Source organism: Crotalus tigris, unplaced genomic scaffold (assembly GCF_016545835.1).
Source record: "Crotalus tigris isolate CLP2741 ecotype Arizona unplaced genomic scaffold, ASM1654583v1 scf7180000018762.419966263:882430, whole genome shotgun sequence".
In the NCBI taxonomy this organism is placed as follows: Eukaryota; Metazoa; Chordata; class Lepidosauria; order Squamata; family Viperidae; genus Crotalus; species Crotalus tigris.
This window is the reverse complement of record NW_024097187.1, coordinates 27,528-50,501: the sequence shown is the minus strand read 5'-3', so window position 1 is coordinate 50,501 and position 22,974 is coordinate 27,528. Positions and strand designations below refer to the sequence as shown.

Here is a 22,974-nt window from a genome sequence, read left to right as displayed (position 1 = left end):
TTTTTTTTTTTAATTATTTCTTCCTCTGGTGGTGTTCCTTCATTTTTCCAATATTGCGCAAATATTATTCCTGCTGCTGTTGTGACATGTAAAATCAAATATAGGCTTTGTTTGTTAATCTTTTCTGGCATTATACCTAGTAAGAAAAATTCAGGTTTAAAGTCTACACTTTCTCCCAATATCTTTTCTAACTAAGTATGTATCTTTTTCCAATAGCTCTTTGCTTTGTCACATGTCCACCAGACATGATAATATGTGTCTGAATTTTGTTTACATTTCCAACATCTATCTGACATATTTTTAAACAGTTTTGCTAATCTTGCTGGTGGCAAGTACCATCTATAAAACATTTTATATAGATTTTCTTTGTACGAAGTTGACATTGTCAATTTATAATTTCTCTCCCATAACTTTTGCCATTTTTCTAGTTCTATATTATACCCAAAATTTTTCGCCTCCAGGCCACCACACTATTCATTGCACACTGTTAACACATCTCTCAAGAAATGACAGCAATATGATAGCAGGAAGAAAAGACACAAACCAGGAAATTGTGGCAAGATTCAAACAACCCAGCTGTGAATGAACCACATAAAGTTGTAGACCATCTACTGGAATCCTGGTGCCCTCACACAATCTATTGCTGGCATCTACTCGCCTCCCCAACTCAATGAATCACAGCAAGTCTCCAGCAGGTGTTTAAGATTGCCATTACAGTTGTGCATAATGCCTTCAATATAATGTTATTCCATAGCACTGATCTGTCACGGTGGTATCTTGGTGCTTAGTGAAGCATTGCTCTGCCAACATTAAACAAAGCTGTTGGCTGGGATGAGGGGGGAACCTGTTCAGAACAGAACAGAAGTTGCAAAAGTTATGCTTAGTCTCTATTAAAAAATTTTTGTGAGATCATGGTAGTCTTGTTCAGGATGCCAATATCCTTAATTCACACTTACCTATCTTTGCAATAATAAGGAGTAGGATAGAAATTAATGAAACCAAATACTGAACAAAATAAACTACTAATTTACAAACAAATCTTTAGCAATGCAAATTTGTATAGGTAGCTCTTGATTTACACCAGTTCATTTAGTGACTGTTTGAAGTTACAACAGCACTGAAAAAAGTGACTTATGACCATTTTTCACATGACCTGGTATGAAGCAACTCCATGGTCATATAACCAAAATTCAGATGCTTGGCAACTGATTCACATTTATGACAATTGCAGCATCCTGGTGCCTTGTGATCATTCTTTGCGACCTTTTGCCAAAGTCAATGAGGAAATCAGATTCACTTAATAACCGTGTTACTAACTTTAGCAACTTAACAACTATAGTGATTCATTTAACAACTGTGGTAAGAAACATGAAATGGGGCAAAATTCACTTAACAATTGTCTTGCTTAACAATAAAAAATTGGGGTTTAGCTGTGATCATGTTGAAGATTACCTGTATCAGCAAAATGATTCTATCCCAGATATGTCCTCAACTGAAATATTGAACCTAAAATCCATCATGATTATTGTCTCCCTTATTCAAAATACCAGCTTTTAAAAATAATGATGATGATGATGATGGAAGGGACCTTGGAGGTCATCTAGTCCAACCCCCTGCTCAGGCAGGAAACCCTATACCATTTCGGACAAATGACTGTCCACTCTCTTCTTAAAAACTTCCAGTGTTGGAGCATTCACCGCTTCTGGAAGCCAATGATATTAGAAATACAGATACTTCTCAACTTACAACATTAATGGAGCCCAGAATTTCCACTGTAAGTCATGACAATTGTAATTCAGGGCATTCACGTGACCGGGCTTGATTTTACAACTTTGTGGTAAATTTATGTATTCCTATTGTTAGAAACCAGCCAAAAAAGCTGGAAACTGATAAAACGTTGTTAAATTGTGGTCATATGACTGTGGAACACTGTAACTGGCTGTAAAGGAGAGACAATTGCCAGCACCCAAAATTTGATCATGTAACTGATATATGTGTGCCTGTTCTGGAACTCCAGAACCAGGTCATAAGTAGCTGAGAGAGGGAATCTATTATAACTTCCAATTTCACTAAGCATCTGGTCATTAAGTGAGGATTACCTGTACAAACATCAATATGATATTTCTATGAAAACTATCTATACTAATTCAGTTCCTAAGGAAACAAAGTCCTGAGCTATTATTATACCACCATGGTCATGTACAAATAACCCCCAACTTCACTAATGCATCACCATAGATAACCTCAGAAACCTAAAATATGTACCCCTTTTTTTAATAGGCAGATGCTGTAATTCTGCCACAGAGAACAACCTCTGCAAACAAAAGCTTAGATTAAATCCTTATTATCTCCAGAGACAAAGACTCAGATACAAGTAATGGGAGAAACTCATACTTGAGACTTAACAATACAGAGTTGGCCAGGGAGAGTGATTTAGATGGACACTCTTGAGTTTTCTACATTGCCTCACCATTGCATTCTCCGTTGAAATCTCTTTATTAAGCCAATATTCTGTCCTGTGCTCTTTCCAAAATTTCCTTTCTTACTGCTAGGCATTGGTACCTGACAAGCATCTCTCTCCTCTTCAGATTCCCAGCTTACCTTGAGTGGTTTGAGGGATTCCAAGCCTGTGCCTGGCTCAATCCCCTCCTCTCCGGCTTTCTTGCCCCTCCCTCTTCCCCGGCCGCGGGGCTTCTTGGTGCCATCATGAGCCACACCATGGGGCGGTTCAGTCAGGGGCCGGATGCGGGGCCTCCCACGAGGGCGGGGTGGGCCCTCCCGCTTAGGTTTGGTAGGCTTGCGGCCTCGCCGCTTGGGCCCCTCCATGAGGCTGCTGTTTGGTGGGCAAAAGTCTATGTCGCCCATCGGGCTAAGGCTGGTCCGGTTTGTCCGGCAGCTAGAAATGAGGTCAGGCAGCAGATCAGGCAGGCGGCGGCTATTGAGACGGATGTCAGCTGGGACATCTTCCTTGTCCTCATCATCTTCAAATTCATACTCCTGGGCATAGTTCTTTTTGGGAGGTTGGAAAGGTGGTTCCCGTTTTTTCAGCAAATGGAAGGAAGAAGTCTTCAGCAGCTTCTTGGGCTTGGAAGAACAGAAGATCGGTGAGGTCAGGCCTGACTTGGATTCTGAAACAGGAGCTGTCCCATGTTGGCCAGACTGAATCAGTCCCAGTTGTTCTGTATTGACTGTAGAAGGCAACTCGTGTTTCACTGACACTGTGTCTAATCCCAAGTGCTGCCCATCCCCACTTTCCGACTGGCAGTAACTCTGGTAGCCTTGTCCACCAGGCATCATATCATAGCCTCCCCCTTTCATTCCTTCACCCCTTTCCATTCCCTGTGTGCCATCATCTGACTTAGGAAACTCATCCCCTGCACAGGGAGGGGGGCCGAACATGTCCTCCATGCCAGGGAAGAAGCTACGGTCTTCATCTTGTAACAAAGAGTCTGGGAAACAGATGGAGGTGAGGGGGACAAACCGTTGCTTGGCTCCTTGAGGACTGGGGCTCTCAAACTGGTCCTTGCCCTCAAGTTGGCCTTGAGGAACTTGTTGAGTAGAGTCTGGGTCCAAAGTGGAATCAGGAAGGAGATGCTGTTGACTCTGCACTGCCCCACTCTGTCCCAGGTGGGATTCCAAACTCAGCTCAGGCTCTAAGAAGTCCTGGATCTCTTGGGACTGGGAAAGGCTGCCTTGGGACATCACCTCCATGCCTTCAGACTGCATCCTTTCTGTTTGCAGCTGGCCTTGGAGCTGGGGGGAAGGCTGCGGCTCAAGAAGCTGTGCTTCCATGCTCTGAGAACGAACATGGGCCTGATGGAGGTGGGCTTCCAATGCCTGCATCTGAAGCTGTGGTGAGGGTGCTTCAGCTTGATGCATGCGCTGAGGCTCCATAAGATGGACATCCAGTGGAGTGCGAACCTTCCCACGAGAGTGCATCTGGCTTTGGGTGTGAGTGAGCACCGATTGGAGCAGTTGGGACTGCTGCTGCTGCTGCTGCTGTTGCTGAGAAAGGGAAAGAGGGGGCAAATCAGGAGGGGAATCCAACATTAGAGTTGCACCCTGCTGGCCCGCCATTAATCCATGGGACTCCATGGGATGAGGCTGGGAGGCGTGCTCAGGAGTCTTCTGCAAATAAGAATGGGCCTGAGATATTTCCTTACTGCTTGTATCCATGTGGCCACTCTGGAGGTGCTGCTCCACTGATTTCTTCATGTCTTGCCCGTAAGAGTCTATAGAGCCAGTCTGATGGCTGTAATGGACCACAGAAGTGGCCAAAGACTCGGGAGTGGAGCGCGTGTGAGGGTACTCTTTGGACCTCTCTCCTTTCTTTTTGTCCTTTAAGCTTTGCAAGGACATCTCCAGGCCTTGGTTGTCCAGATTAGAGTTGGTCCGAATCACACTCTGCAAATGGTAACGCTCTTCAGTCTTGCTCAACTCATAGCCCATCCCTTTCCCTGCCCTCTCCTCACACTCTACCATGCCTTCTGTGGGCACCCTTGGTGGGCTCTGAGACTGCAGCAAGTGCTGAATTAAAAACTCTTCATCTTCAGTTCTCTCAGATGATAGCAGGTCCGAGTCTGCCTTGGCTTTATTGTAAGACGATGCTCTCTCTAACCCACTTTGGGAACCCTGGTAGCTTTGTGTGTGAGCTGTCTGCATGAATGAAGGAGACAGTACAGAAGTGAGATATTTCTGGGACTGGCCAGGTGATGCCACACTTTGGGGCCGGTTAGTGGTAGGTGACTGGAGAGGCCGGATGATTTGGGAAGGGCTTGAATCTGGAAGGCTCTGCCCATGGGAGTAGCCAATAGACTGGCTGTGCCCTGGCATAGCTGGAGAATGGCCGGTGCTGTAACTCAGCGATGGGCTAGCTGTGGGCATCCCTTGAGAATGAGCTGGTACATAGCTTGGTGTCTGGCTGACAGAAACATGGGGCTCAGCCTGAACACTGTACCCAACAGATGACAAGCCTTGCAGCTGCTCAGGAGAGTAAGTCTGATTTTGACAAGTCTGCAGTCCTTGTCCTCCTTGCCCAGCTTGGCCTGGCTGAGCTTGTCCACTGTTGGAATAACTCTGAGCTTTACTCACACTTGTGAGATCCTGGGCTTGGTTGCTGCTGAAGCCCTGTGAGGCCTGGCTAACTGAAGAGAGATTTTGTGGCTGGCTGACAGAGTAACTCTGCGTTTGGCTCATGGAAAGGAGACTCTGAGGCTGACCAGGCGAATAGGCCTGTGACTGGCTTGCAATGACAGAGCTGGGCTTGGGCGTAGATGAACTGTAGTTGCTTTGGCACTTGGGCGTGGCTGTAGAACGGGGTGGTTGGCGGGAGGCTGAGTAACTCTTGGATTTTGAAGAAGAGGTGGTACCAGAATAGCCTGGAGACTGAATAATGGGGCGGTAGCTTTGAGAGGGCTCTTGCCGCGTGGTCTGGGGGGTCTTCTGCTGCTGAGAGCCTTCGCTGCTGGCAGGGGACTGCTCACCAAGGGGACTGCAGGAAAGGCTGGAGCGGTGAGGCATCTGCTGGTAGCTGCCCCCGCAGCTTAGATAATGCTGGAGAGAATGAGCAGCGGGCAGCTGCGGCTGGGCACTGGAAGGCCTCTGGTAATGTTTGATCACGCTATCTTGCCGGGGAATGGCCCGCTCAATGGAGGAGGCAGGAGAACTGGAGAAGACTGAGGTGTTGTAGAGCTGGGACGTCTGGTCAGATGGTCCCAGTGAGGATGACAAAAGATTGAACTGGGAGGGGAGGTGGCGGGAAGCTGATTCTTGAGCACTACGATACGCTGAGCTCTGAGAGGGCAAGCCCGTACCCAATACCGCACTGCCCAGCCGGTCAAAGCTGAGGGACGAAGGAACACTGGGCTGAGAGGATTTGATATGAAGTAGAGGATCATGGGGGGACAGCAGGCCATTGGACGTTGGGCTGAAAGTAGCATCCTGGAGTGTCAGGGATGATGTGACTGGGAAGCTGCGCCCACTGAAAGAGGCTGGATGCTGGTAAGCAGAGAGCGCTGATGAGGAAGGGAAGGTGCCAGAACCCGGGAGGGCCCCTGAGATGAAAAGCTCAGCAGGCGCTGGAGTGTGCATGGCTGCAAAGAAAAAACGGAATATCTGTTTAGGGGCTTTGATATGATGTACCAAATTAAAAGCTTATCCACAAAGGCAATCTCAAACTCACAGTATTTTACTGGACAGTATTACTCAGACTCGGCAGTAATGAGGAAGCACAACACAGTTAATATAACCAGAAGTTAACTAACTAATCTGCCCATTTTGTTCCACATGTTACAATCAAAGAAATAAATCATGTTATGGCTTAAATGTAATAATCAGGTTTACACAACATAGGAAGATGATGGCTGAATTCCCACAACATGCTGAATCACAAGCTACCTAATCCCATTTTAGCCTTGTCTAACATTCTGTGGAATTCACTCACTGCATGCCAAAGAGTTGATAAAGCGTGTTTCTTAATGTCATGTCATTATAAACATGTTCCCTCATCCCCAAGGCTAATGTCTAGCTAGAGCAATAAAGATCAGGCTATATCTTAGTGAAAAAGCACAACTTTTCAAGCAGAAGATTCTAAATTTAATTCTGAGCTGTTCTAAGACTTTGGTGGCTTAGCTCAGTAGGCCTAGTTTAGTAATAGTCAGTCAGGCACCTTTCAGTTATTTTGGAGTGCAAGTTCTATAAAACTTATTTCTGCTATACTGCCTGGGAATAAGAAAACTAATCATAAAGAAGGAAACAGATTGCCCCTTCCAAGCTGGGAGGACCAAGAATTTGACTTAATGCCTGGGTTTGCCAAACACATTTAAATAGTGAATTTAAAGACCCAGCAGATGAATGCTAACTAAGGTAAGTTTTAATCTTACATTTTTAGCAAGTTACGTGAACCCAATATTTGATTATTTTATGCTTTATTATTTATTTATTTATTAAATTTGTATGCCGCCCATCTCACTATCCAAATATTCAATGCATTATGCAAACTAAGCAAATGGTTTAATTTAATAATGCTGAGCGAGAGCACTCAGTGTTTCACCCAGTTCATTCATTTGCTTGCTTATTATGAACTTTGCTTCAATTACAATATGGTGTATTCTAAGTGATTATAAAGTGATGTAAAAAGCGAAGTATTAAGAAAGTGCTATTTTCCAGAAGGATAGGCTACTCCCCCCCAAACCCCCCAAACCCATTACATGTAGGTATCAGATATCTGCCATAAAGATTATATAATAAGGTTTCCTATAAAGGTTTGCCCAACTTCGCCTCCAAAGACAAGATATCCACAGTTCCTTCCACGATGCTGGCAGAACTCCAGAGACATTACCTGTTTGCCAGGATGGAGTGCGGAACTGGGAGAGCAGGGAGGAAGCAGAAGGGCCTGGCTGTGGTGCCCGTGACTCTAGAGCCGAAATGAGATTCATGACAGAGGCATCGGGGGTGGCACTGCTGGCATGATGGAGCCCAGTCTCGAATAAGCCAGAAAGACCTAAAGAAGGAAATGAAAAAAAGAAGAAATAAAGGATGTGAAGTGCTGAGAATCAGTGAAAAGAAGATGATAGATACAGCAAAGAAAACAGGAAGAGGTTCATCACAGGGGACAGGCAAGGGAATCTACAAGCTGACAAGCATTATGCCTGTCAGAGGAACCACAGAGAGACAAGACAAACATTAGACATCAAAAGGCACAGCAACTATAGAATACTTATTTTAGTGCAGAAGAGAGGGTGGCAATCAGTCAAAAGCCAGGCATATACAGAGGAGGAGGGGGGGAATGAGAAACTATTGACCCAACAAACATCTGGTAAAGAAGAGAGAAGATTCAAGCAAGCTGAACTGAAGAACATACAAGGAACTGGGGGAACATCATGGCTGTGGGACAGAAAAACCAAGCCTGGATCTTAGAGAAGCTGAGGAACTTAGGACCAAAGGTTTCCTATCTGAGCAGTGTGTATTTTTTCACAAGTTAAACATGGGGTACAGTTTTGGTTAATCAATACCAGCTGCCGGAGCAGTTTTGAGTCTGAGCATTTCATTCAAAGATATACTAGTTGGACATAGAACTAAACAGCAAAAAATAGAAATGCCAAAACAGTGGTCCTAGGGTGGAGAACAGCAAAATTAAACCATGAAAGAACGGGTCAACCTTTCTTAATTTTCCCCATGCCACTGTTCTGGCTGACAGTCCAACCTATGTTCTAGTTAAGAAAACATATGTTAAGCATATTTAAAATATTAGCTTGGTATCTTGGTAATGCAGAGATTACTCTTGGAATAAAAGAGGGATAGAAAAGGTAAAATAAATAAAACGAAGCTGAAAGTAAAGCAAAATAACTTCAGTATATCCAGATCTGCACAGAGGGAACATATGAAAAAATGAGCAGGAGAGAGAAGAAAGAGAAGACATAGTTAAAAACATTTATTGTTAAGGCTTCAAGGGAAATGGCAAGACAGCCACCATACCTGCTGGGTGATGGTTTGTGGCATAGCCCTGCAGAGGATGGGGAGTGGCATATGCTTGGCGGTGTAAAATATCTGTGTCTGGATGTGAGCTTCGGGATCCGCCATACACCAAGCTGAATGAGAGAGAAACAAGGCTTCAGACATGGCAAGAGAACAGGGATTTGTAATGTATGCCACATTCAATATCTCAACGGAATACACTGAAAAAGTTCCTTCAAAAATCAGCAAACGCGGACTAATTTTCCTGCAGATCTGTGAACTGAACCAAGAGGGAAAAGGGGAACAACGAGAGGCAATCATTTGGGAAGTAGTGATTTCGAGTGCAAAGGAGTATCTAATACTTGTGTACTTCTAAAGTTCAGATCCTGTTCATCTATGTCCTCTTTACACCTTAAGCAATTGTAAGCATCACTTCATAAGTGTAACATGAGCTTATCAATACCTTTTGTTTTCAAGATGAACAAAATCATGTTTCTGATTAAGATAAGACTGCAGGCTGATGATTATTATTGGGAAATCAGAAGCACATAAATGTATGGTGCAACTTTCTTTCCCTATTTTTGATGCTCAGAGTAAAAACCTGTCTTGGACAGGAATTCACATATGCAGGAAAGAAGACTGGAATGCGTAATAAACAATGGTGCATGATGGGAAATATGGTTCCCAGGCCTTGATTTCCCAACACCTCAGTATCTGACCTGTATCATTCTTTCTCCTATTGCCCTTGTGCAGGGAGACCCAACTGCCTAGCCCAGCAGCCAAACATACTGACAGAAGAACATCCTTAGATTTACTCTGTTTCTGAGTCCCAGGCACCCCCAACCTTTTCCTGTCTTTAATTGCAATTCAATCAGCTCAGATCTGCTTTGACTTTTGTACATAACCTGCCGTTCTACCAGTCAAATATTCCCTTGAATAAACTTCCAAAATATTTCCTCACATTTTGTGTTATTAAAACAAAAGACACAAACTTAATTTCTAAATCAATTATGCAAAGGGGGTTGCATAGAAAACGGTGCACTCAGGAAGCCTGATATTCTCTTCTTTACATTAAGATACAGATATCTGCTTTTCAGTCCCTAGGGTTTCTAAGAAGTTCCATACCCTGATCCTGAAAAGCCTGGGACACCATTTATGAAAACACATACATACCAGTCCCAAATCCATGGTACAGTCTACTCAAATATGCCCCACTGAGTTCAGTACTCTGTCTGCGTATGCAAATGTATTAGCCTGGTGCCCTCCATTATGAGCCGAGAATACAACTTCCACAATTTCCAACTATATTTCCCTTCTCAAGTCAGGGAAGGCTAGAACAGAGGACTGCAGTTGCAGTTAAGCCCATATAGCCATCCATTTGGATAGATATTTTACAGGATCAGGTGATTTTATATAGGTCTCTCTTTTTAAATATATTTCTTTAAAACAAGAGATCATTTCCCCCAGCTCTTAAAAAAATATCTATATAAATGGTTTCAATCCTACGCATCAGGCTTTGCTCTTTTCTTCTTTGGGAGCTATCTGTGTATATAATTATATGCAGTGCTACCACTCCCATCCTTTCAGCACCAAGCCAACCAGACACCGTTACTTATTCTCTGTGTTGAGGCATGTGCCACAATTATGCACGTGCCATGCAAGAAATGCAGGAAGAGCCCTGGGACAGGAGAAGCAGCATGAGGTGGTGCACCTCTCTGTAAAGAGGAAGAGAACAGATGACTTGCTAAAAGTAAGCGCGCCTGTCTCAGGAACGCAACTACCTGCAGGAAATTAAAAACACAAAAATAAAAACCAAAACTTTACACAGAGCAGAGAAAGTTACAAAAGCAGAATGAGTGCTGATGGAGGCCAACTGAACAAGCCACTCTCTGAACACAAGTTGCTGCCTGTAATGTCACTGTGGTGAGACAGTGGACTGCAGCAGAGCAAGCTGGAAAGGGCCATTCTGCAAAGGGTTACAGCAAACAGGAAATAAAGAGATATTTTCATTCATACAGTGAGATCTCAGTTCCTCCCTGCTTGAATGCACTGGATCAATATTGGAATGTAAGGCAGAAGGAGAAAGAATGGAGCAAGAAATGGTTGGAGCAACAAATGGCTGGAGTATATCAGTGTTGGCATTCACTGGAAAACTTTCTTTTTCTCATTATTTCTCAAGAGGAAAAACCTAAGTTAACAAAGAGACAAAGCAAGCACCTGAACATTTGGTAGCAAATAGCAAACAATGCAGATGCTTATTTCAATACCTGACATTCTATTACAAAATACTGTACTGTATTTTGTATCCAAGGTTGTACAGAAGGAAAAACAGGGTTTTATTTCAGTTTTTAATGTGTTAAATGGTTTTGTAATTGTTATATTTACCTTCACAGACATCTTTAATGAAATAAATCACAATTTTTCTTGATCATAGAGTGGAAAAAAAACCCTCCATTTTTTAAAATCAGTTTTATAACACTCAACCCAGACTTGGGAAACAAATCTCTTCCTGTTGTGCCCTGGCTACAATTCCTGCCACTTTTTGCAACTTTTATACCTATGGTTCCCACTAGTTGGAGATGATGGGAGCTGTAATTCAACACATCTGTAGTAAATCAAATTGGAAAAAAAGCCTTGGATCCTACACACAGAGAATAGATTCATACACAACACTAAACTGTAGAGGTTTTTTTTAACCAGAATCTGGTTCACGCATATTCTTAAGCAATAAATCATGAATTGCAAACCACAAAACGTATTATCACACAATCATACTAACTTAAATCCAAACAACTTACATTCTAGCCTAATTGTGAGATCAGATTCTTCTCCTACCCCTCACGAACACAAGCACACTCTGAATTAACACCAGTGCTTAAATCTCAGGGTAACTTGGAGATGAAAATGACAAGGCGCAGCTTACTATTTATAGAGGCCTATACATTGTAACATTATAATAAATATATCTAAGCACTATGTCCCCCAAAAAGCATTATATATTCCAAACTAAGAAACTATTAATGCAGTTGAGTGCCTCTTCTATGCTGACTCAAAAGCATATTAATATGAAAAAGTGAACAGAATAGTAAGTATTTAACCAATTACATATTCTAATACCTGCAATTTCTTTAAAAAAAATTAAAAAGCTACTTGAGGATACCCTTCTCTATCCCTTTCCTAGGGTACCTTGGCCTAAAACAATAACCTGGCTTCTTCCACTCTTGAAATAAATCTTTCTGTTATGCTTGCTTCCAATATGTGAATGGTGACCACTGAAGGTTTAAAAGATGTGGGCATTCAAACAAAGTAGTTTTTGAAGGTATGCAATCAATTCCTTGCAGAACTCTGCATCCACAAAAATTAGCAGCAATATGCAAGTAATGTAAAACAAAGAAGTTTGACATGTTTTGCAATTTTTCCCCAAGTTCTGGAAAAAAATAAAACAGAGGAAAGTAGGGATGGAGGAAGAAAAGTACGATGGAAACATTCCAGGAGTTTGGCAAAATATTTTATGAGCCTTATTCAAATACTTTTTGATGCCATGAGGATTAGGAACAAATGCATAGTCACTTCTGTAAGAAATATGCTGTCTACATTCTGTTGGCTATGGACAGCCATGCTATTTTCCTTGATGCAACAGTCTGCATAAATGAATGCATCAAGTTCCAACAACTGCTACTAATAGAATAAAGCCTATGCCAAACTATACTGTATTCAAAGTACAACCAATAAGCAGATCACAGATGCAAGAAGCAGATGGAATAAGGACTGCAAGCTACAGAGGGATGGATGAGGGCAGGGGAAAAAAATGCATGCAGCATTGCAAAGTACAACTGCTGTTCAAAGTATTATCTACCACACAAGCCAGCCAATCAATGAGATTTCTAGACTTTCAACATGCAAAGGTATAAGCTAGGAGTGCTTAGGCTTTGGTCCAGTTGCTTGGGCTGTCATACAAACATAATTCATAGTGGTACAGAACACAGCAACATAGGGTCCTTACTGATGTGAAGATATGCATCAGCCCCTAATAAAATTCCAGCAGTTAACAACAATAACTTGAGAATCAAAGTCTGAGAAGCAACTGAATGACTTGTCTAGCTCACTACCGTTTCTCTTTATTTTTTGAAAAAAATCGCAATATATAAAATATGCAAAATACATGCAAATCTGTATTATTTATGTTAGTTATTTTTGAGTCAATATTTGAGTAATCTCAGTGTTGTTTTTTTTAACATACTAATTACAAAAATCCCAGCAACAGACCAACCATGCTGGCTGAGGAATTCTGGGAGTTGAAGTCCACAAGTCTTAAAGTTGCCAAGGTTGAGGACCCCTGCATTAGAACACAGTAGCAGAAAGATCTGTAATATGTATGCATATGTGATATCATAGTATATTATGATTTTTAAGGGAAGAAATATTTATTTTTGTGGATCCAACATCTATACATAATATACACGTCAGTAAAGCATGCATGCGACATCAATAACTCTATATCCTAAGGGATTTCAGAAAATCTGAGAAAGAAAGCATGACCCCTTAAAGGCCAAGTAAAAGACAGAAAAAACATAAAACATGAATGAGAACTAAGTTAAACTGAAGAGGCCAAATTAATTTAAAAACAACAACAAAAACAATACACTTTAATGATAGCCTTCTCAGTTTCTTCTCACACCAGCTCATTCTGTGACTTTTCAAATTAAACTTGCTAACAGCTGCTCCATTGTTAACTGATGCTTAAGATGTACTTTTAATGCTCACACTGAAAAGTGTTCATAAAGTGGAGGGGAGGAAAATATTCATCTTTTCTCTAAGGCTCTGAGGATTTAAATTAGTAAATTTTAGTGCATGGGGGTGAACACAAATGTCATGGACTAATGATACTTATTTCCAAGGCTACCTAAAAACATTCACTGACCTAATCATAGAGCCAACTTACCTTTTACTCAGAAGTACAGAGAAAAAGATCAGTCCTCAAAATTCCCTGAAAGCTGTGCCCTTTGACCTAACTGTCAACTTTAGACTGATGAGGCTTTGCTGTATGGAAGTAGAAGAGGAGCAAAGACTTGTCAAAATATATATTCTGCACATGCTCTGATGTACCTTTTTACATAAAACTTGTAATACAGTCAGTACAGAATGCACTGCATCCAACATACGCCTTTATTTTCAAAAGGAAGAAAGGCATGTTGATCAAATTCAAGAAAATCACCCCAGTCCACACCTTTTGAAGGGAGCCAGCAAACAGAAGAAACACACAGAACTACAATAATGAAAGTGTGTACAGGTAGTCCTCAACTGAAAACAGTTCATTTAGTGGCCATTCAAAGTAAAACTGCACTGAAAAAAAATGACTTATGACCATTTTTGGTCATGACTTATGACTTACGACCATTGCAGCATGTCCATGCTTAAGTGATCAAAATTTGGATGCTTAGCAACTGATTCATATTTATGATGGTTGCTGTGTCCCGGGGTCATGTGATCACCTATTATGACCTCCTGACTGGCAAAGTCAATGGGGAAGCCAGATGCACTTAACAACTGGGTTACTAACTTAACAACTACAACGATTCATTTAACAACTATATCAAGAAAAGTTGTAAAATGGGGCAAAACTCACTTAACAACTGTCTCACTAAGCAACATAAATTTTGGGTTCAATCGTGGTCATACGTTGAGGATTACCTGTATTTTAATACACACTAGGCCCCAAAGCCTCAAACTTTTTCTATGCCTTCCCTGAATTGCAAATACAATTGTTCAAAATACTACAAATGTAGCCGAATTGACTGATGGGATCACTGTTAGATAAACCTTATCCCAGAAATACAAAAAAAAAAAGGAGGAAGAGGATGCTTTAAGGAAAACAGCTGAGAAACCAAATGCTTAGAATCAGGGAGCCCTTTTCCTTCAGAGAAGAACTGAAGTTATAGACCGGAGTTATAGACCAAGATTTCTTTGTATATACAGATATGCATATGGAAGAGCAATGTATTAGATGGATTTGCTACAATTCTCATTTTAGATAGATGCACATTTTAAATTAATGTGCAATACAAAGATCGGTGTGGTTGAACTCTGCTCGAAAGCCCAGAGTCTTTGTACTAGCTCATCTGCAATCTAAGACCTCCCTTGTTTTGACTCCAGCTTCAGTTCCCAGAAAAACTGGAGAGGTCTGATCCTCAAAGCTCTGTAAACTAAGACATTAGACCTCACATTGTTTCCACCAGAGCTAGGTTCCAGCTTTCCCTTTCCTAAAATGCCAGTTTTTGTCATTATTCCAGACTGTCTCATCATGTCACCTTTCAGATACAGAGGAATCACAACATCTAGAATTCACAATCTATTCATCTATTGGCTAAGTGGCTAGCAGTTCTTAGTGTTCTGATCACAACACATAAATGCTGTGATAAATGCTGTACTATGCATTCCACTGGTGCCACAAACTCATTTAAATGTTCATGTGCAAACCCATCTGTGCACAGTGTTAGCCTAGCAATACTACTAGTACTCTAGTCCTCTCACCCATCCCATAAATTATCGGCATCATATTGCTGCATACATGGATGCTAAAATAACAATAAATGCATGGCAGATGCCTGGTATTACAGTCAATGTATCCTTGTGGTTATTGCCACATTTAAATCAAAATTTGTTACTCCTTTCTTATCAAAAATAAAACAATACATCACAACATCAACACAATGCATGCAGCCTTGGGGGAAAGAATCAGTTTGTTTTACATTGTACTTAGGATAGCTGTCCCTGACCTGGCACCCTCCAGATGTATTGGATGGCAACTATTATAATCTCCATTTGTGGTCCAAAACACCTGAAGGGAAGGCTGAACACCATAGCAGGGAAGGCTGACCTAGAATAGAGAACAAGATATATTCATAATAATCTCTTTCAGACATAAAACACAGATTCATATAAGGTAGTATCACTGAATTCCCTCATCTATCAAGACTTAGGTGAAGATGCAAATTAGAAATATTTTAAAATACTATAGATATTGCAAAAACAGATGTGTGTTGGACATTAAGAAACATTCTCGTGGAATTTTAAAATGTGATACAGAGGATTTAAGACTTAGCTTATTCAGAAAACGAACTAGAGTTAATAAAATTCCAAATTCTTGGGTCATCTACAGTGGAAGCAAGTATGAGCATATCAAACCAGAGATTCAGATGAATGTATGGGTTCTTACTCAAGTAAATAGCTACTAAGTTGCTAAATTACTACTACTACTACTATTACTATTACTACAAAAATTGAGTCTAGCAAACAAAAAATATGAAAAATTCATGTCTGGTCAAAAGAACTTGACCTCTCACATTTCTGTATGAACAGGGAGACCAGATTTGTAATCTTGTGGAAACCTCAAAAAATATCTCATTTGTTATACACAGAAAGAAGATTCCAGCCACAAAAGTTTAGAATTTACATCAGTCTCAATTTCTCCCTTGTTAAGCCTATAGGATTTTGGGGACCAGCTCTTACCTTCTGCGACTTTCTTCTGCAAAATATATCCTTACTGGCATAAACCATACAAATCACTATAAACAAGTGTCCCAGTTTACAGGAAACATAAAGAGAGAGTTACAGGCCTGCAGCTGCTGATCTGTATCTTACCTGATACACGCACATAAAGAATGGGAATACCCAGAATTCCCAAAGTCAACAATTTCCTTTTCACATTTAGCAAGAAAGGCTTTACTTAAATACTCAGCAATTTGAAGACTCGCTACCAAAAAATTGAGCTACCCTTTCCTACTGCCATATATTGGGATAGATAGATGCATGTTGGAACATACAGAAGGATATATATGGATAAAGCGGATGCCTCCCATATTTCTAAAATGAGAGAGAGAGAGAGAGAGAGAGAGAGATATTCTCCAAATATCTGATCTCCTTAGGTACAGGGAAGAATATTAGTCTCCCAAAATAATGCTGATTTTTTCCTTCCCAAATTAATGTTTTTTCCCCAAACCATGGAGGCCAAAGCTTATTGCTTTGTTTCATATAGAGATAGGCAATGCAATGAAATGTCCTTCATGCCTAAACAGGGCAGGAGAGGTGTCCTCCCCAGAGCATCTCACTAATGAATGCCCCACTAGGGGTAGAAAAAGAGGAACCACAAAGGCATCACATTGTGACTCTCACTCACCCTTCACCTGCAGGAAATCAGAGCACTTTCTCCCTGCAGGGCTTACCCGGTTTCTGTGCATGAGAACTGAGCATCAACCACCTTTTCTTCCTCCTCTACCTTTTGTACACGAATTTCTATCCCATGTTGCTACTACCCTCACCTCTACCAGCGCCCAATGGGGTTGCATACCTCAGTGGGTCCCCCATCCCACCATGGAGCCTAGAGAAGCCTGCACGGGCCGCATCCTCTCCCACCCTTCTCCTCTGCAAAAAACGACCCTTCCAGTACAGGGACGGCCCCAAGATTATACCCCAGTGCCATGCCGCTGGCAAAGGAGCCAGGTCCCGCCGGCATTCCTTTCCCCGAAAGGTTGCCCGGGTTCTGCCCTCCACTCTCCTCCCTCGATCCCACTTCCAGGCCCAGGGAAGGAGGCCTGTGCAGAAGCTGAGGAAGGGCTGGAAGGAGAGATGGAGCCGTGCTTGATCCCCGCCAAGACCGGTCTCTCCGGCATTGCCCGGGAAAGGGGGAAGAGATCCCTTTCCCTCCCCTTCACCACCCCCGGCGGCCTGACCTGGCCTTGGCCGAGCGCTCGTAGCTCCATCCCGGGCCGGCGCCCAGCGGATCCCCGAAGCCAGCGCTGGGGTAGTTCCTATCCATGGGGAGTGGGCGCCGGGGAGCGAGCGCCTGGGGCCGGCCGCGGTCCGTCGGTCGGTTCCTCGACTAGTCGGGGAGCTCCTGCTCCTCCCCCCGCGGCGTCGGTCGAGGGGGGGGCGATCGGGGAGGAGATCGGGGAGGGTGTCCCTCCTCCTCCTCCTCCTCCCCCCCTCGGCCGCTGCACTCCCCCACTCGGCCTCGGCTCAAGCCGCGGGCTGGCGCTAGCGCTCGGGCGGCTGGAGGAGGAGGAGGAGGCAGCGGCGGTGGTGGCGAGCCTCTGGGAGGCGGCTCATGGTGCAGCCATGTTCGTTGGGCGTCTGTCTGCGCTCCGCTCCGCTTCCTCCCACAATCCCGTGCTGGGGAGAGGAGGAGGAGGAGAAGGAGGAGAGGGGGGAGCAAGTGAGGGATGGAGGATGGAGGGATGGTGGGCAAACGGAGGGACGGCGGAAGGAAGGAAGGAAGGAAGCAAGCCAGGAAAGTAGAAAGAGAAATACAGTAGCAGAGAAAGATGTAGGAAATGGAGTAAGGAGAAGGGAAGAAAGGCAAGGAAACGAAGGATGAATAGATGGAAGGACGGAAGGAGTGGGGAAAAAGACAAAGGCGCGCGCGGAGAGGTAGGGTGGCAGGAATGAGACCAAGTCAAACCGGCAGGACGGAGGAGAAAGGATGGCTGGGAGGAAAAGGGGAAAAAAGAGATGGAGAGAGGAAGGACAAGGTGGAAGAAACGAGAACAGAGGAGCGGAGAAGGCGATGGAGGAAAGGGTACAGAAGCTGGTGGGAACTTTTGTTGAGCGTGAGATTACTCCTTCATTTTTCACGTGTAAATGGGCGAACTAATATAGAGGTGGACAGATACGGTATTACTGAGCATCGTTGGCAGAATGTTTCTATTGTGGATGCTATTTTGAGATCCATACTGTGAATAAATATCATGGGTTTTTTTCAGGGTATTCCCGAGCCTAGAAATATTGGCGAATCCATGATAGCTAAGGAAGGAATCTGTATATTTTAACATTTAGAATACCTTTGCTGCAGAAGAGATGGGAAGCATTTGTCTTGGCATAACTTTACTTTTTACTTGTCTTGTGCACAGGTTCACTGGTATGGGAAAATGGTACACTGGCATTTGCTGGATGCTTGTTCGCTAGGCATGCATTTGTTCAGGAGGTGGCGGGTGATTTCATAGTCTTCATCCCTGTGGACAGCTTGAATACTAAACATGCATCCTTTTTGTTTAGAAGATATTTTGTTAACAACAACAATAATAATGTGTATATACTCACACTGAAATATATTCAAGGTCTGTGCGTTAGACTAAATCATGCATTGCTCAGGGCATATCACATTAAGCCATAAATTATGAGTGATAAGCCACAATTGCTAGAGTTGCACAATTCAACAAGCCACAAATAAAGTGCATTTAGGCTTAGTCCAGCCATAATATAAGTACAATGTCCAAGTCCTTTTTAATGCAACCCATGGGACTTAATATAGATTGAGCAAATTCCACGAATCCACTTCCTTTTGATTTTTAAGGTCCGGGCATTAAAAAACTATGGGCTACAGTTTCAGTGTAGAAGTCATTTAAAAGATTTTAACCTGAAATAAAACAACTAAAATTTGCCAGATTTATCTTTTAGCAGAGACATTAAATAGTTTGTCCTTTTTTTTTTGACTGAGCCAAAGAATAACTGATTATTCTTTGAATTTAGGCCTCAGATAAAAGTGCTCAAGGAAAAAAGCCTCCAAGCCATGTTAACTCTATACAGCGTGACAACCTTCCAGCAAAAGGATGTTCTGGATCCCATATACTGCAACTACAAGGGGTGATTTCATCTATGCTTATTAGCTCTGCACTAATTAGAGAGAATTGTACAATTAATGTAGAAGCATCCACAAATCACACCTCATGGTCTAGTATTTAGATTACTCTTTTGTGCTAGCTCAGATTGTGTGTGTTCAGAGACCTCTTCAGGCAGGAATTAGCATTGTACAATATCAATTCTTTTGATTGGCAAGCAATATGAAGATTCTGGATTGGCCACCACCTATAAATACAGGTAGTCCTCAACTTACAACAGTTCATTTAGTAACTATTCAAAGTTACAACAGCACAGAAAAAGGCACTTATGACCACTTTTCACACGGCCATTGCAGCATCCCTATGGTCACGTGATCAAAATACAGATGCTTGGCAACAGACTCGTGATGGTTGCGGTGTCCTGGGGTCATGTGATCACCTTTTGTGACCTTCTGATGAGCAAAGTCAATGGAAAAGCCTGATTCATTTAACAACTGTGTTACTAACAGCTGCAGCGAATCATTTAACAGCTGTGACAAGAAGGTTGCAAAATGGGGCAAAACTCACTTAACAAATGTCTCACTTAGCAATAGAAATGTTGGGCTCAGTTATGATCATAAGTCGAGGACTACCTATACCCATTTAGAGGTGGGTTCACACCAGATGCCAAGATCATGGTGTACAGAGTGGTTGTGCACGGACATTTCAACAGTCAAGCTTTTTAGCAGAGGGATTAGGAAATGTGGTTTAGGAGATTTTCCTTCTGCCAATGTTATAGCATTTTCTGTAGCTCTTTTTGATAATATCAAAGAGGGAACAGGGATTCAAATTCATGTACTTTTTGCTTCTTCCCAGATCATCAGTATGAAATGTGCTTTTTAGACTGCAGTGGTCAGTGAAATAGCAAGGGAAGCAGTGCTTCTAGGTTTAGTTTTTCATCTGAAACTTGAAAATCTTGTTATGATGTCGCCAATGTGATCGCCAGCGTCCGATAACGGATATGGCACAAAAAGAAGAAGAAGCTAGAAAAGGAGGATTCGTTTAAATATCTTACTCACCAAGGAAACCATGAATCCTCTTCTGAAAAAGATCTTGGGGATGGTATTCCCCTATCTACTACTGCATGGCCTGTGTTTTAATATAATATTATTAACTAATGTACATTCAAGGTAAAAATGAACTATAGGAAATTCTTTCCCTTAATCCTCCATGAAATGAGCATATCTAAAGTTGCTAGTTATTGGAAATGGAAGGTTTTCTTATACATTGGCTGGCTTCGTGTGTCAAGATAAGCCACAAACAAACCACACAATGGCTTAGCCCAATGTTTGAGTGTTGTTTCTTTCCTCCAGTATGTATAAACAAAACAAACAGAAACACAGACGATCAGAATACAGTAAAAATATTGGATATATTAATATAAAGGTTGCTAATAAATGAAACAGTATAATTTTCCATATTTCTGATTTCTAATGAATATGCCCCCATCAAACAAGTTTTAGTCTAAGGGCTGTTCTTCTTATCCCCTCATTTATGACATCAACATGCCTCAGTAACTATCCCTGTGCCTTTGTCCCCTTTCAGCCCAGAGCTCCGATCAGCTTTACATCATATTTAGGCATTCCATTTTTAGAGTAATGTTATCCTTCTTCTTCCAAAATTCCTGTGAGCACAATTTAGCACATTTTACTTTTGTGGCTGATGATAATGGATTAGAGTTGAGATTTACCAAACTCTTATTGGACATTCAAGCTGCTTCAAACCCTATTAAGCATTATGCAATGTGGTGGTTTTACTTGGCTTTGGAAGATGTATCTGTCCGCCTAATGCTTGAGAAGCATTTACTAAAGCTCTTGTCAGAATTTTTCTTATATACATAGGTTTAATGTTCTTTTGAAAGATCTCTAGATCTGTGATTAAAGAACAGGAATAGTATTTTCAAAAGAGCATTAATTCTGTTAAAATTCAGTTTAAAGCAGAAAAGAGAACTTGTTTCTGCCAACTGCATTGGGTACATATTTTCCACTGTTTCAACAAAGGGTTTGGCATAACAATACTTTTTACTGCTATTTTAAATTTGGTGAGGTGAGCATTGCCACTTTGCTAACACCATCGGTTACTTACAGTTGCTGCTGGCAGTGGCCATATTGCCACATCCTTAAAATCCCATGCACAGCGCTTGTTCTTCATCACTCCTTCCCACTTCACCTTCCTCCTTCTTTCATGCCTGTGACCTGTCAGCCAGGCTATTTTGGCACATGAGTTTAGCATTCTTTCAGAAAAGCACTAGACCTTTGTTCAGAAGACACCCAAATGATAGGTAGATGCATATTATTTCTGAAAGGCTTGATCCATTAGTTGGGCAACTTGGCATGTGATTAAACTAGTCATTCTAAGCATCCTTCTGTGTTTTCCATTCACTGCACATTAAGGAGAGCCTCCAACAGTCATATTGGCTGGAAACTTTTTGAAACACCATTCCAGCATATTTGAAAGGCACCAATTTGGGGAAGACGCCTATATAGAAAGATATTTGTTGTTCATTCAGGAACATAGTGAAATACCTATAGTTCTCCCTGGTAAACCAGAGTTATCAGATTTGGCCTGTGATACAAAACATCCCAGTTGCTAGAATAATGAAAAAGGGGCATTTGTTACACTGAAATAATCCATACAGCTGAAATGATCATTAGTACCATAAGACAAAAAAAAAAAAAAAAAAGAATTAAAGCAAAACCTCTTTGCTGGACAAAACTGGAGGACTTATTTTCTCAGAGATCTATATTTCAGCACAAAGCTAAGTGATGTGCTCACGGGGTCAAACATATATATGTAGAAAATTCTTTTTATTTATATACAGATATTGGGAAGTGGGGATTTTAATACAGTAGCAGCATATATTTATGTGCCAAACAATAAAAATTGTTATGTGTGATTGGGAGCCACCTAGAGTTCAATATAAGATGAGCAGCTATATAAGTGCTTTAAATAAATAAATAAATAAATACAAGTGCCATATTTATGTGACAAGTCAATTATTAGAATTTATTTATTTAATTATATGGATATCTGGCCTTTATTACTTTATAAGTAATTCAAGATAGTGAGAATAGATAATACTCCTATTTTTCCCACGACAACCTTGTGAGGTACATTGGGTTGAGAGAGAGTGACCGGCCTCAGTCATTCTTAAAGTCAGAGGAATATTCACAGCCTCCTAGTTTCTAAGCCAGCACCTTCACCATTATGCCAAACTGGCTGTTGAAGTTAAATGTCTAAATTTGAGACACGTGTAATACAATAAACTAGAATACCAGTAATACCCTAAAGTAAGTTTTCGTTTACCTCCATTCCTGAAAATGGAAGTACAGGAATAATGCTTAAAAGCAGTGTTTCTCAAACTCAGCAACATTAAGTGGACTTCAACTCCCAGAATTCCATAGCCAGCATATTTATTTAAGGCGGCACATGTTAAAGTTGCTGAGATTGTGAAACACTGCTTAAAAAGAGGAGGGGGTGGGGACTATGCTCCATTAGTAAACAAGCCAAAGCACAAATGTGACTAAATAATAATAAGTGGTGGGAGTTTCCTGTACACGTACTCCAGAAATCCACATATTGGGACGAAAATACCATAATAACAGCTGCTAAGAACATAATCTAAATTACAGAATAATGTTTTGGGAAAAGAAATTGAAAGACTAAAGCCAGATACTTTGGCTGTCCCCTTTACATAGATGATTAGCAAATCTGGCAGTTGCTAGAGCAGTATGCTTGTTGCATCTTGGCAATTTAGTACTATGTGGAATCCTGTGGCTATTATCTTCTGATGGATACATGACATTGGTTCAAAGTAAATCCTGAACCACAACGTCTTCTGATAAGGACACTCAGACGTATGAAAAAA

At 41.7% G+C, this 22,974-nt stretch overlaps 1 protein-coding gene across 2 annotated transcripts in view; it reads right to left on the bottom strand.

Annotated features, from left to right (window-relative positions):
* The window catches only part of PRR12 (proline rich 12), a 36,579-nt gene extending 18,955 nt beyond the window's left edge, over window positions 1-17,624 (bottom strand). The window contains exons 1-4 of one of the 2 annotated variants that reach the window (XM_039355825.1): window positions 17,184-17,624; window positions 8,476-8,588; window positions 7,340-7,501; window positions 2,602-6,092 (exon numbers count right to left, since the gene is read on the bottom strand). In XM_039355825.1, the coding sequence (XP_039211759.1) occupies window positions 2,602-6,092; window positions 7,340-7,501; window positions 8,476-8,588; window positions 17,184-17,269 (3,852 nt within the window). In that variant the 5' untranslated portion in view covers window positions 17,270-17,624. The remainder of the gene's footprint in view (window positions 1-2,601; window positions 6,093-7,339; window positions 7,502-8,475; window positions 8,589-17,183) is intronic. The other variant, XM_039355824.1, reaches the window with a different exon arrangement.
* Between the last annotated feature and the right edge of the window lie 5,350 nt (window positions 17,625-22,974).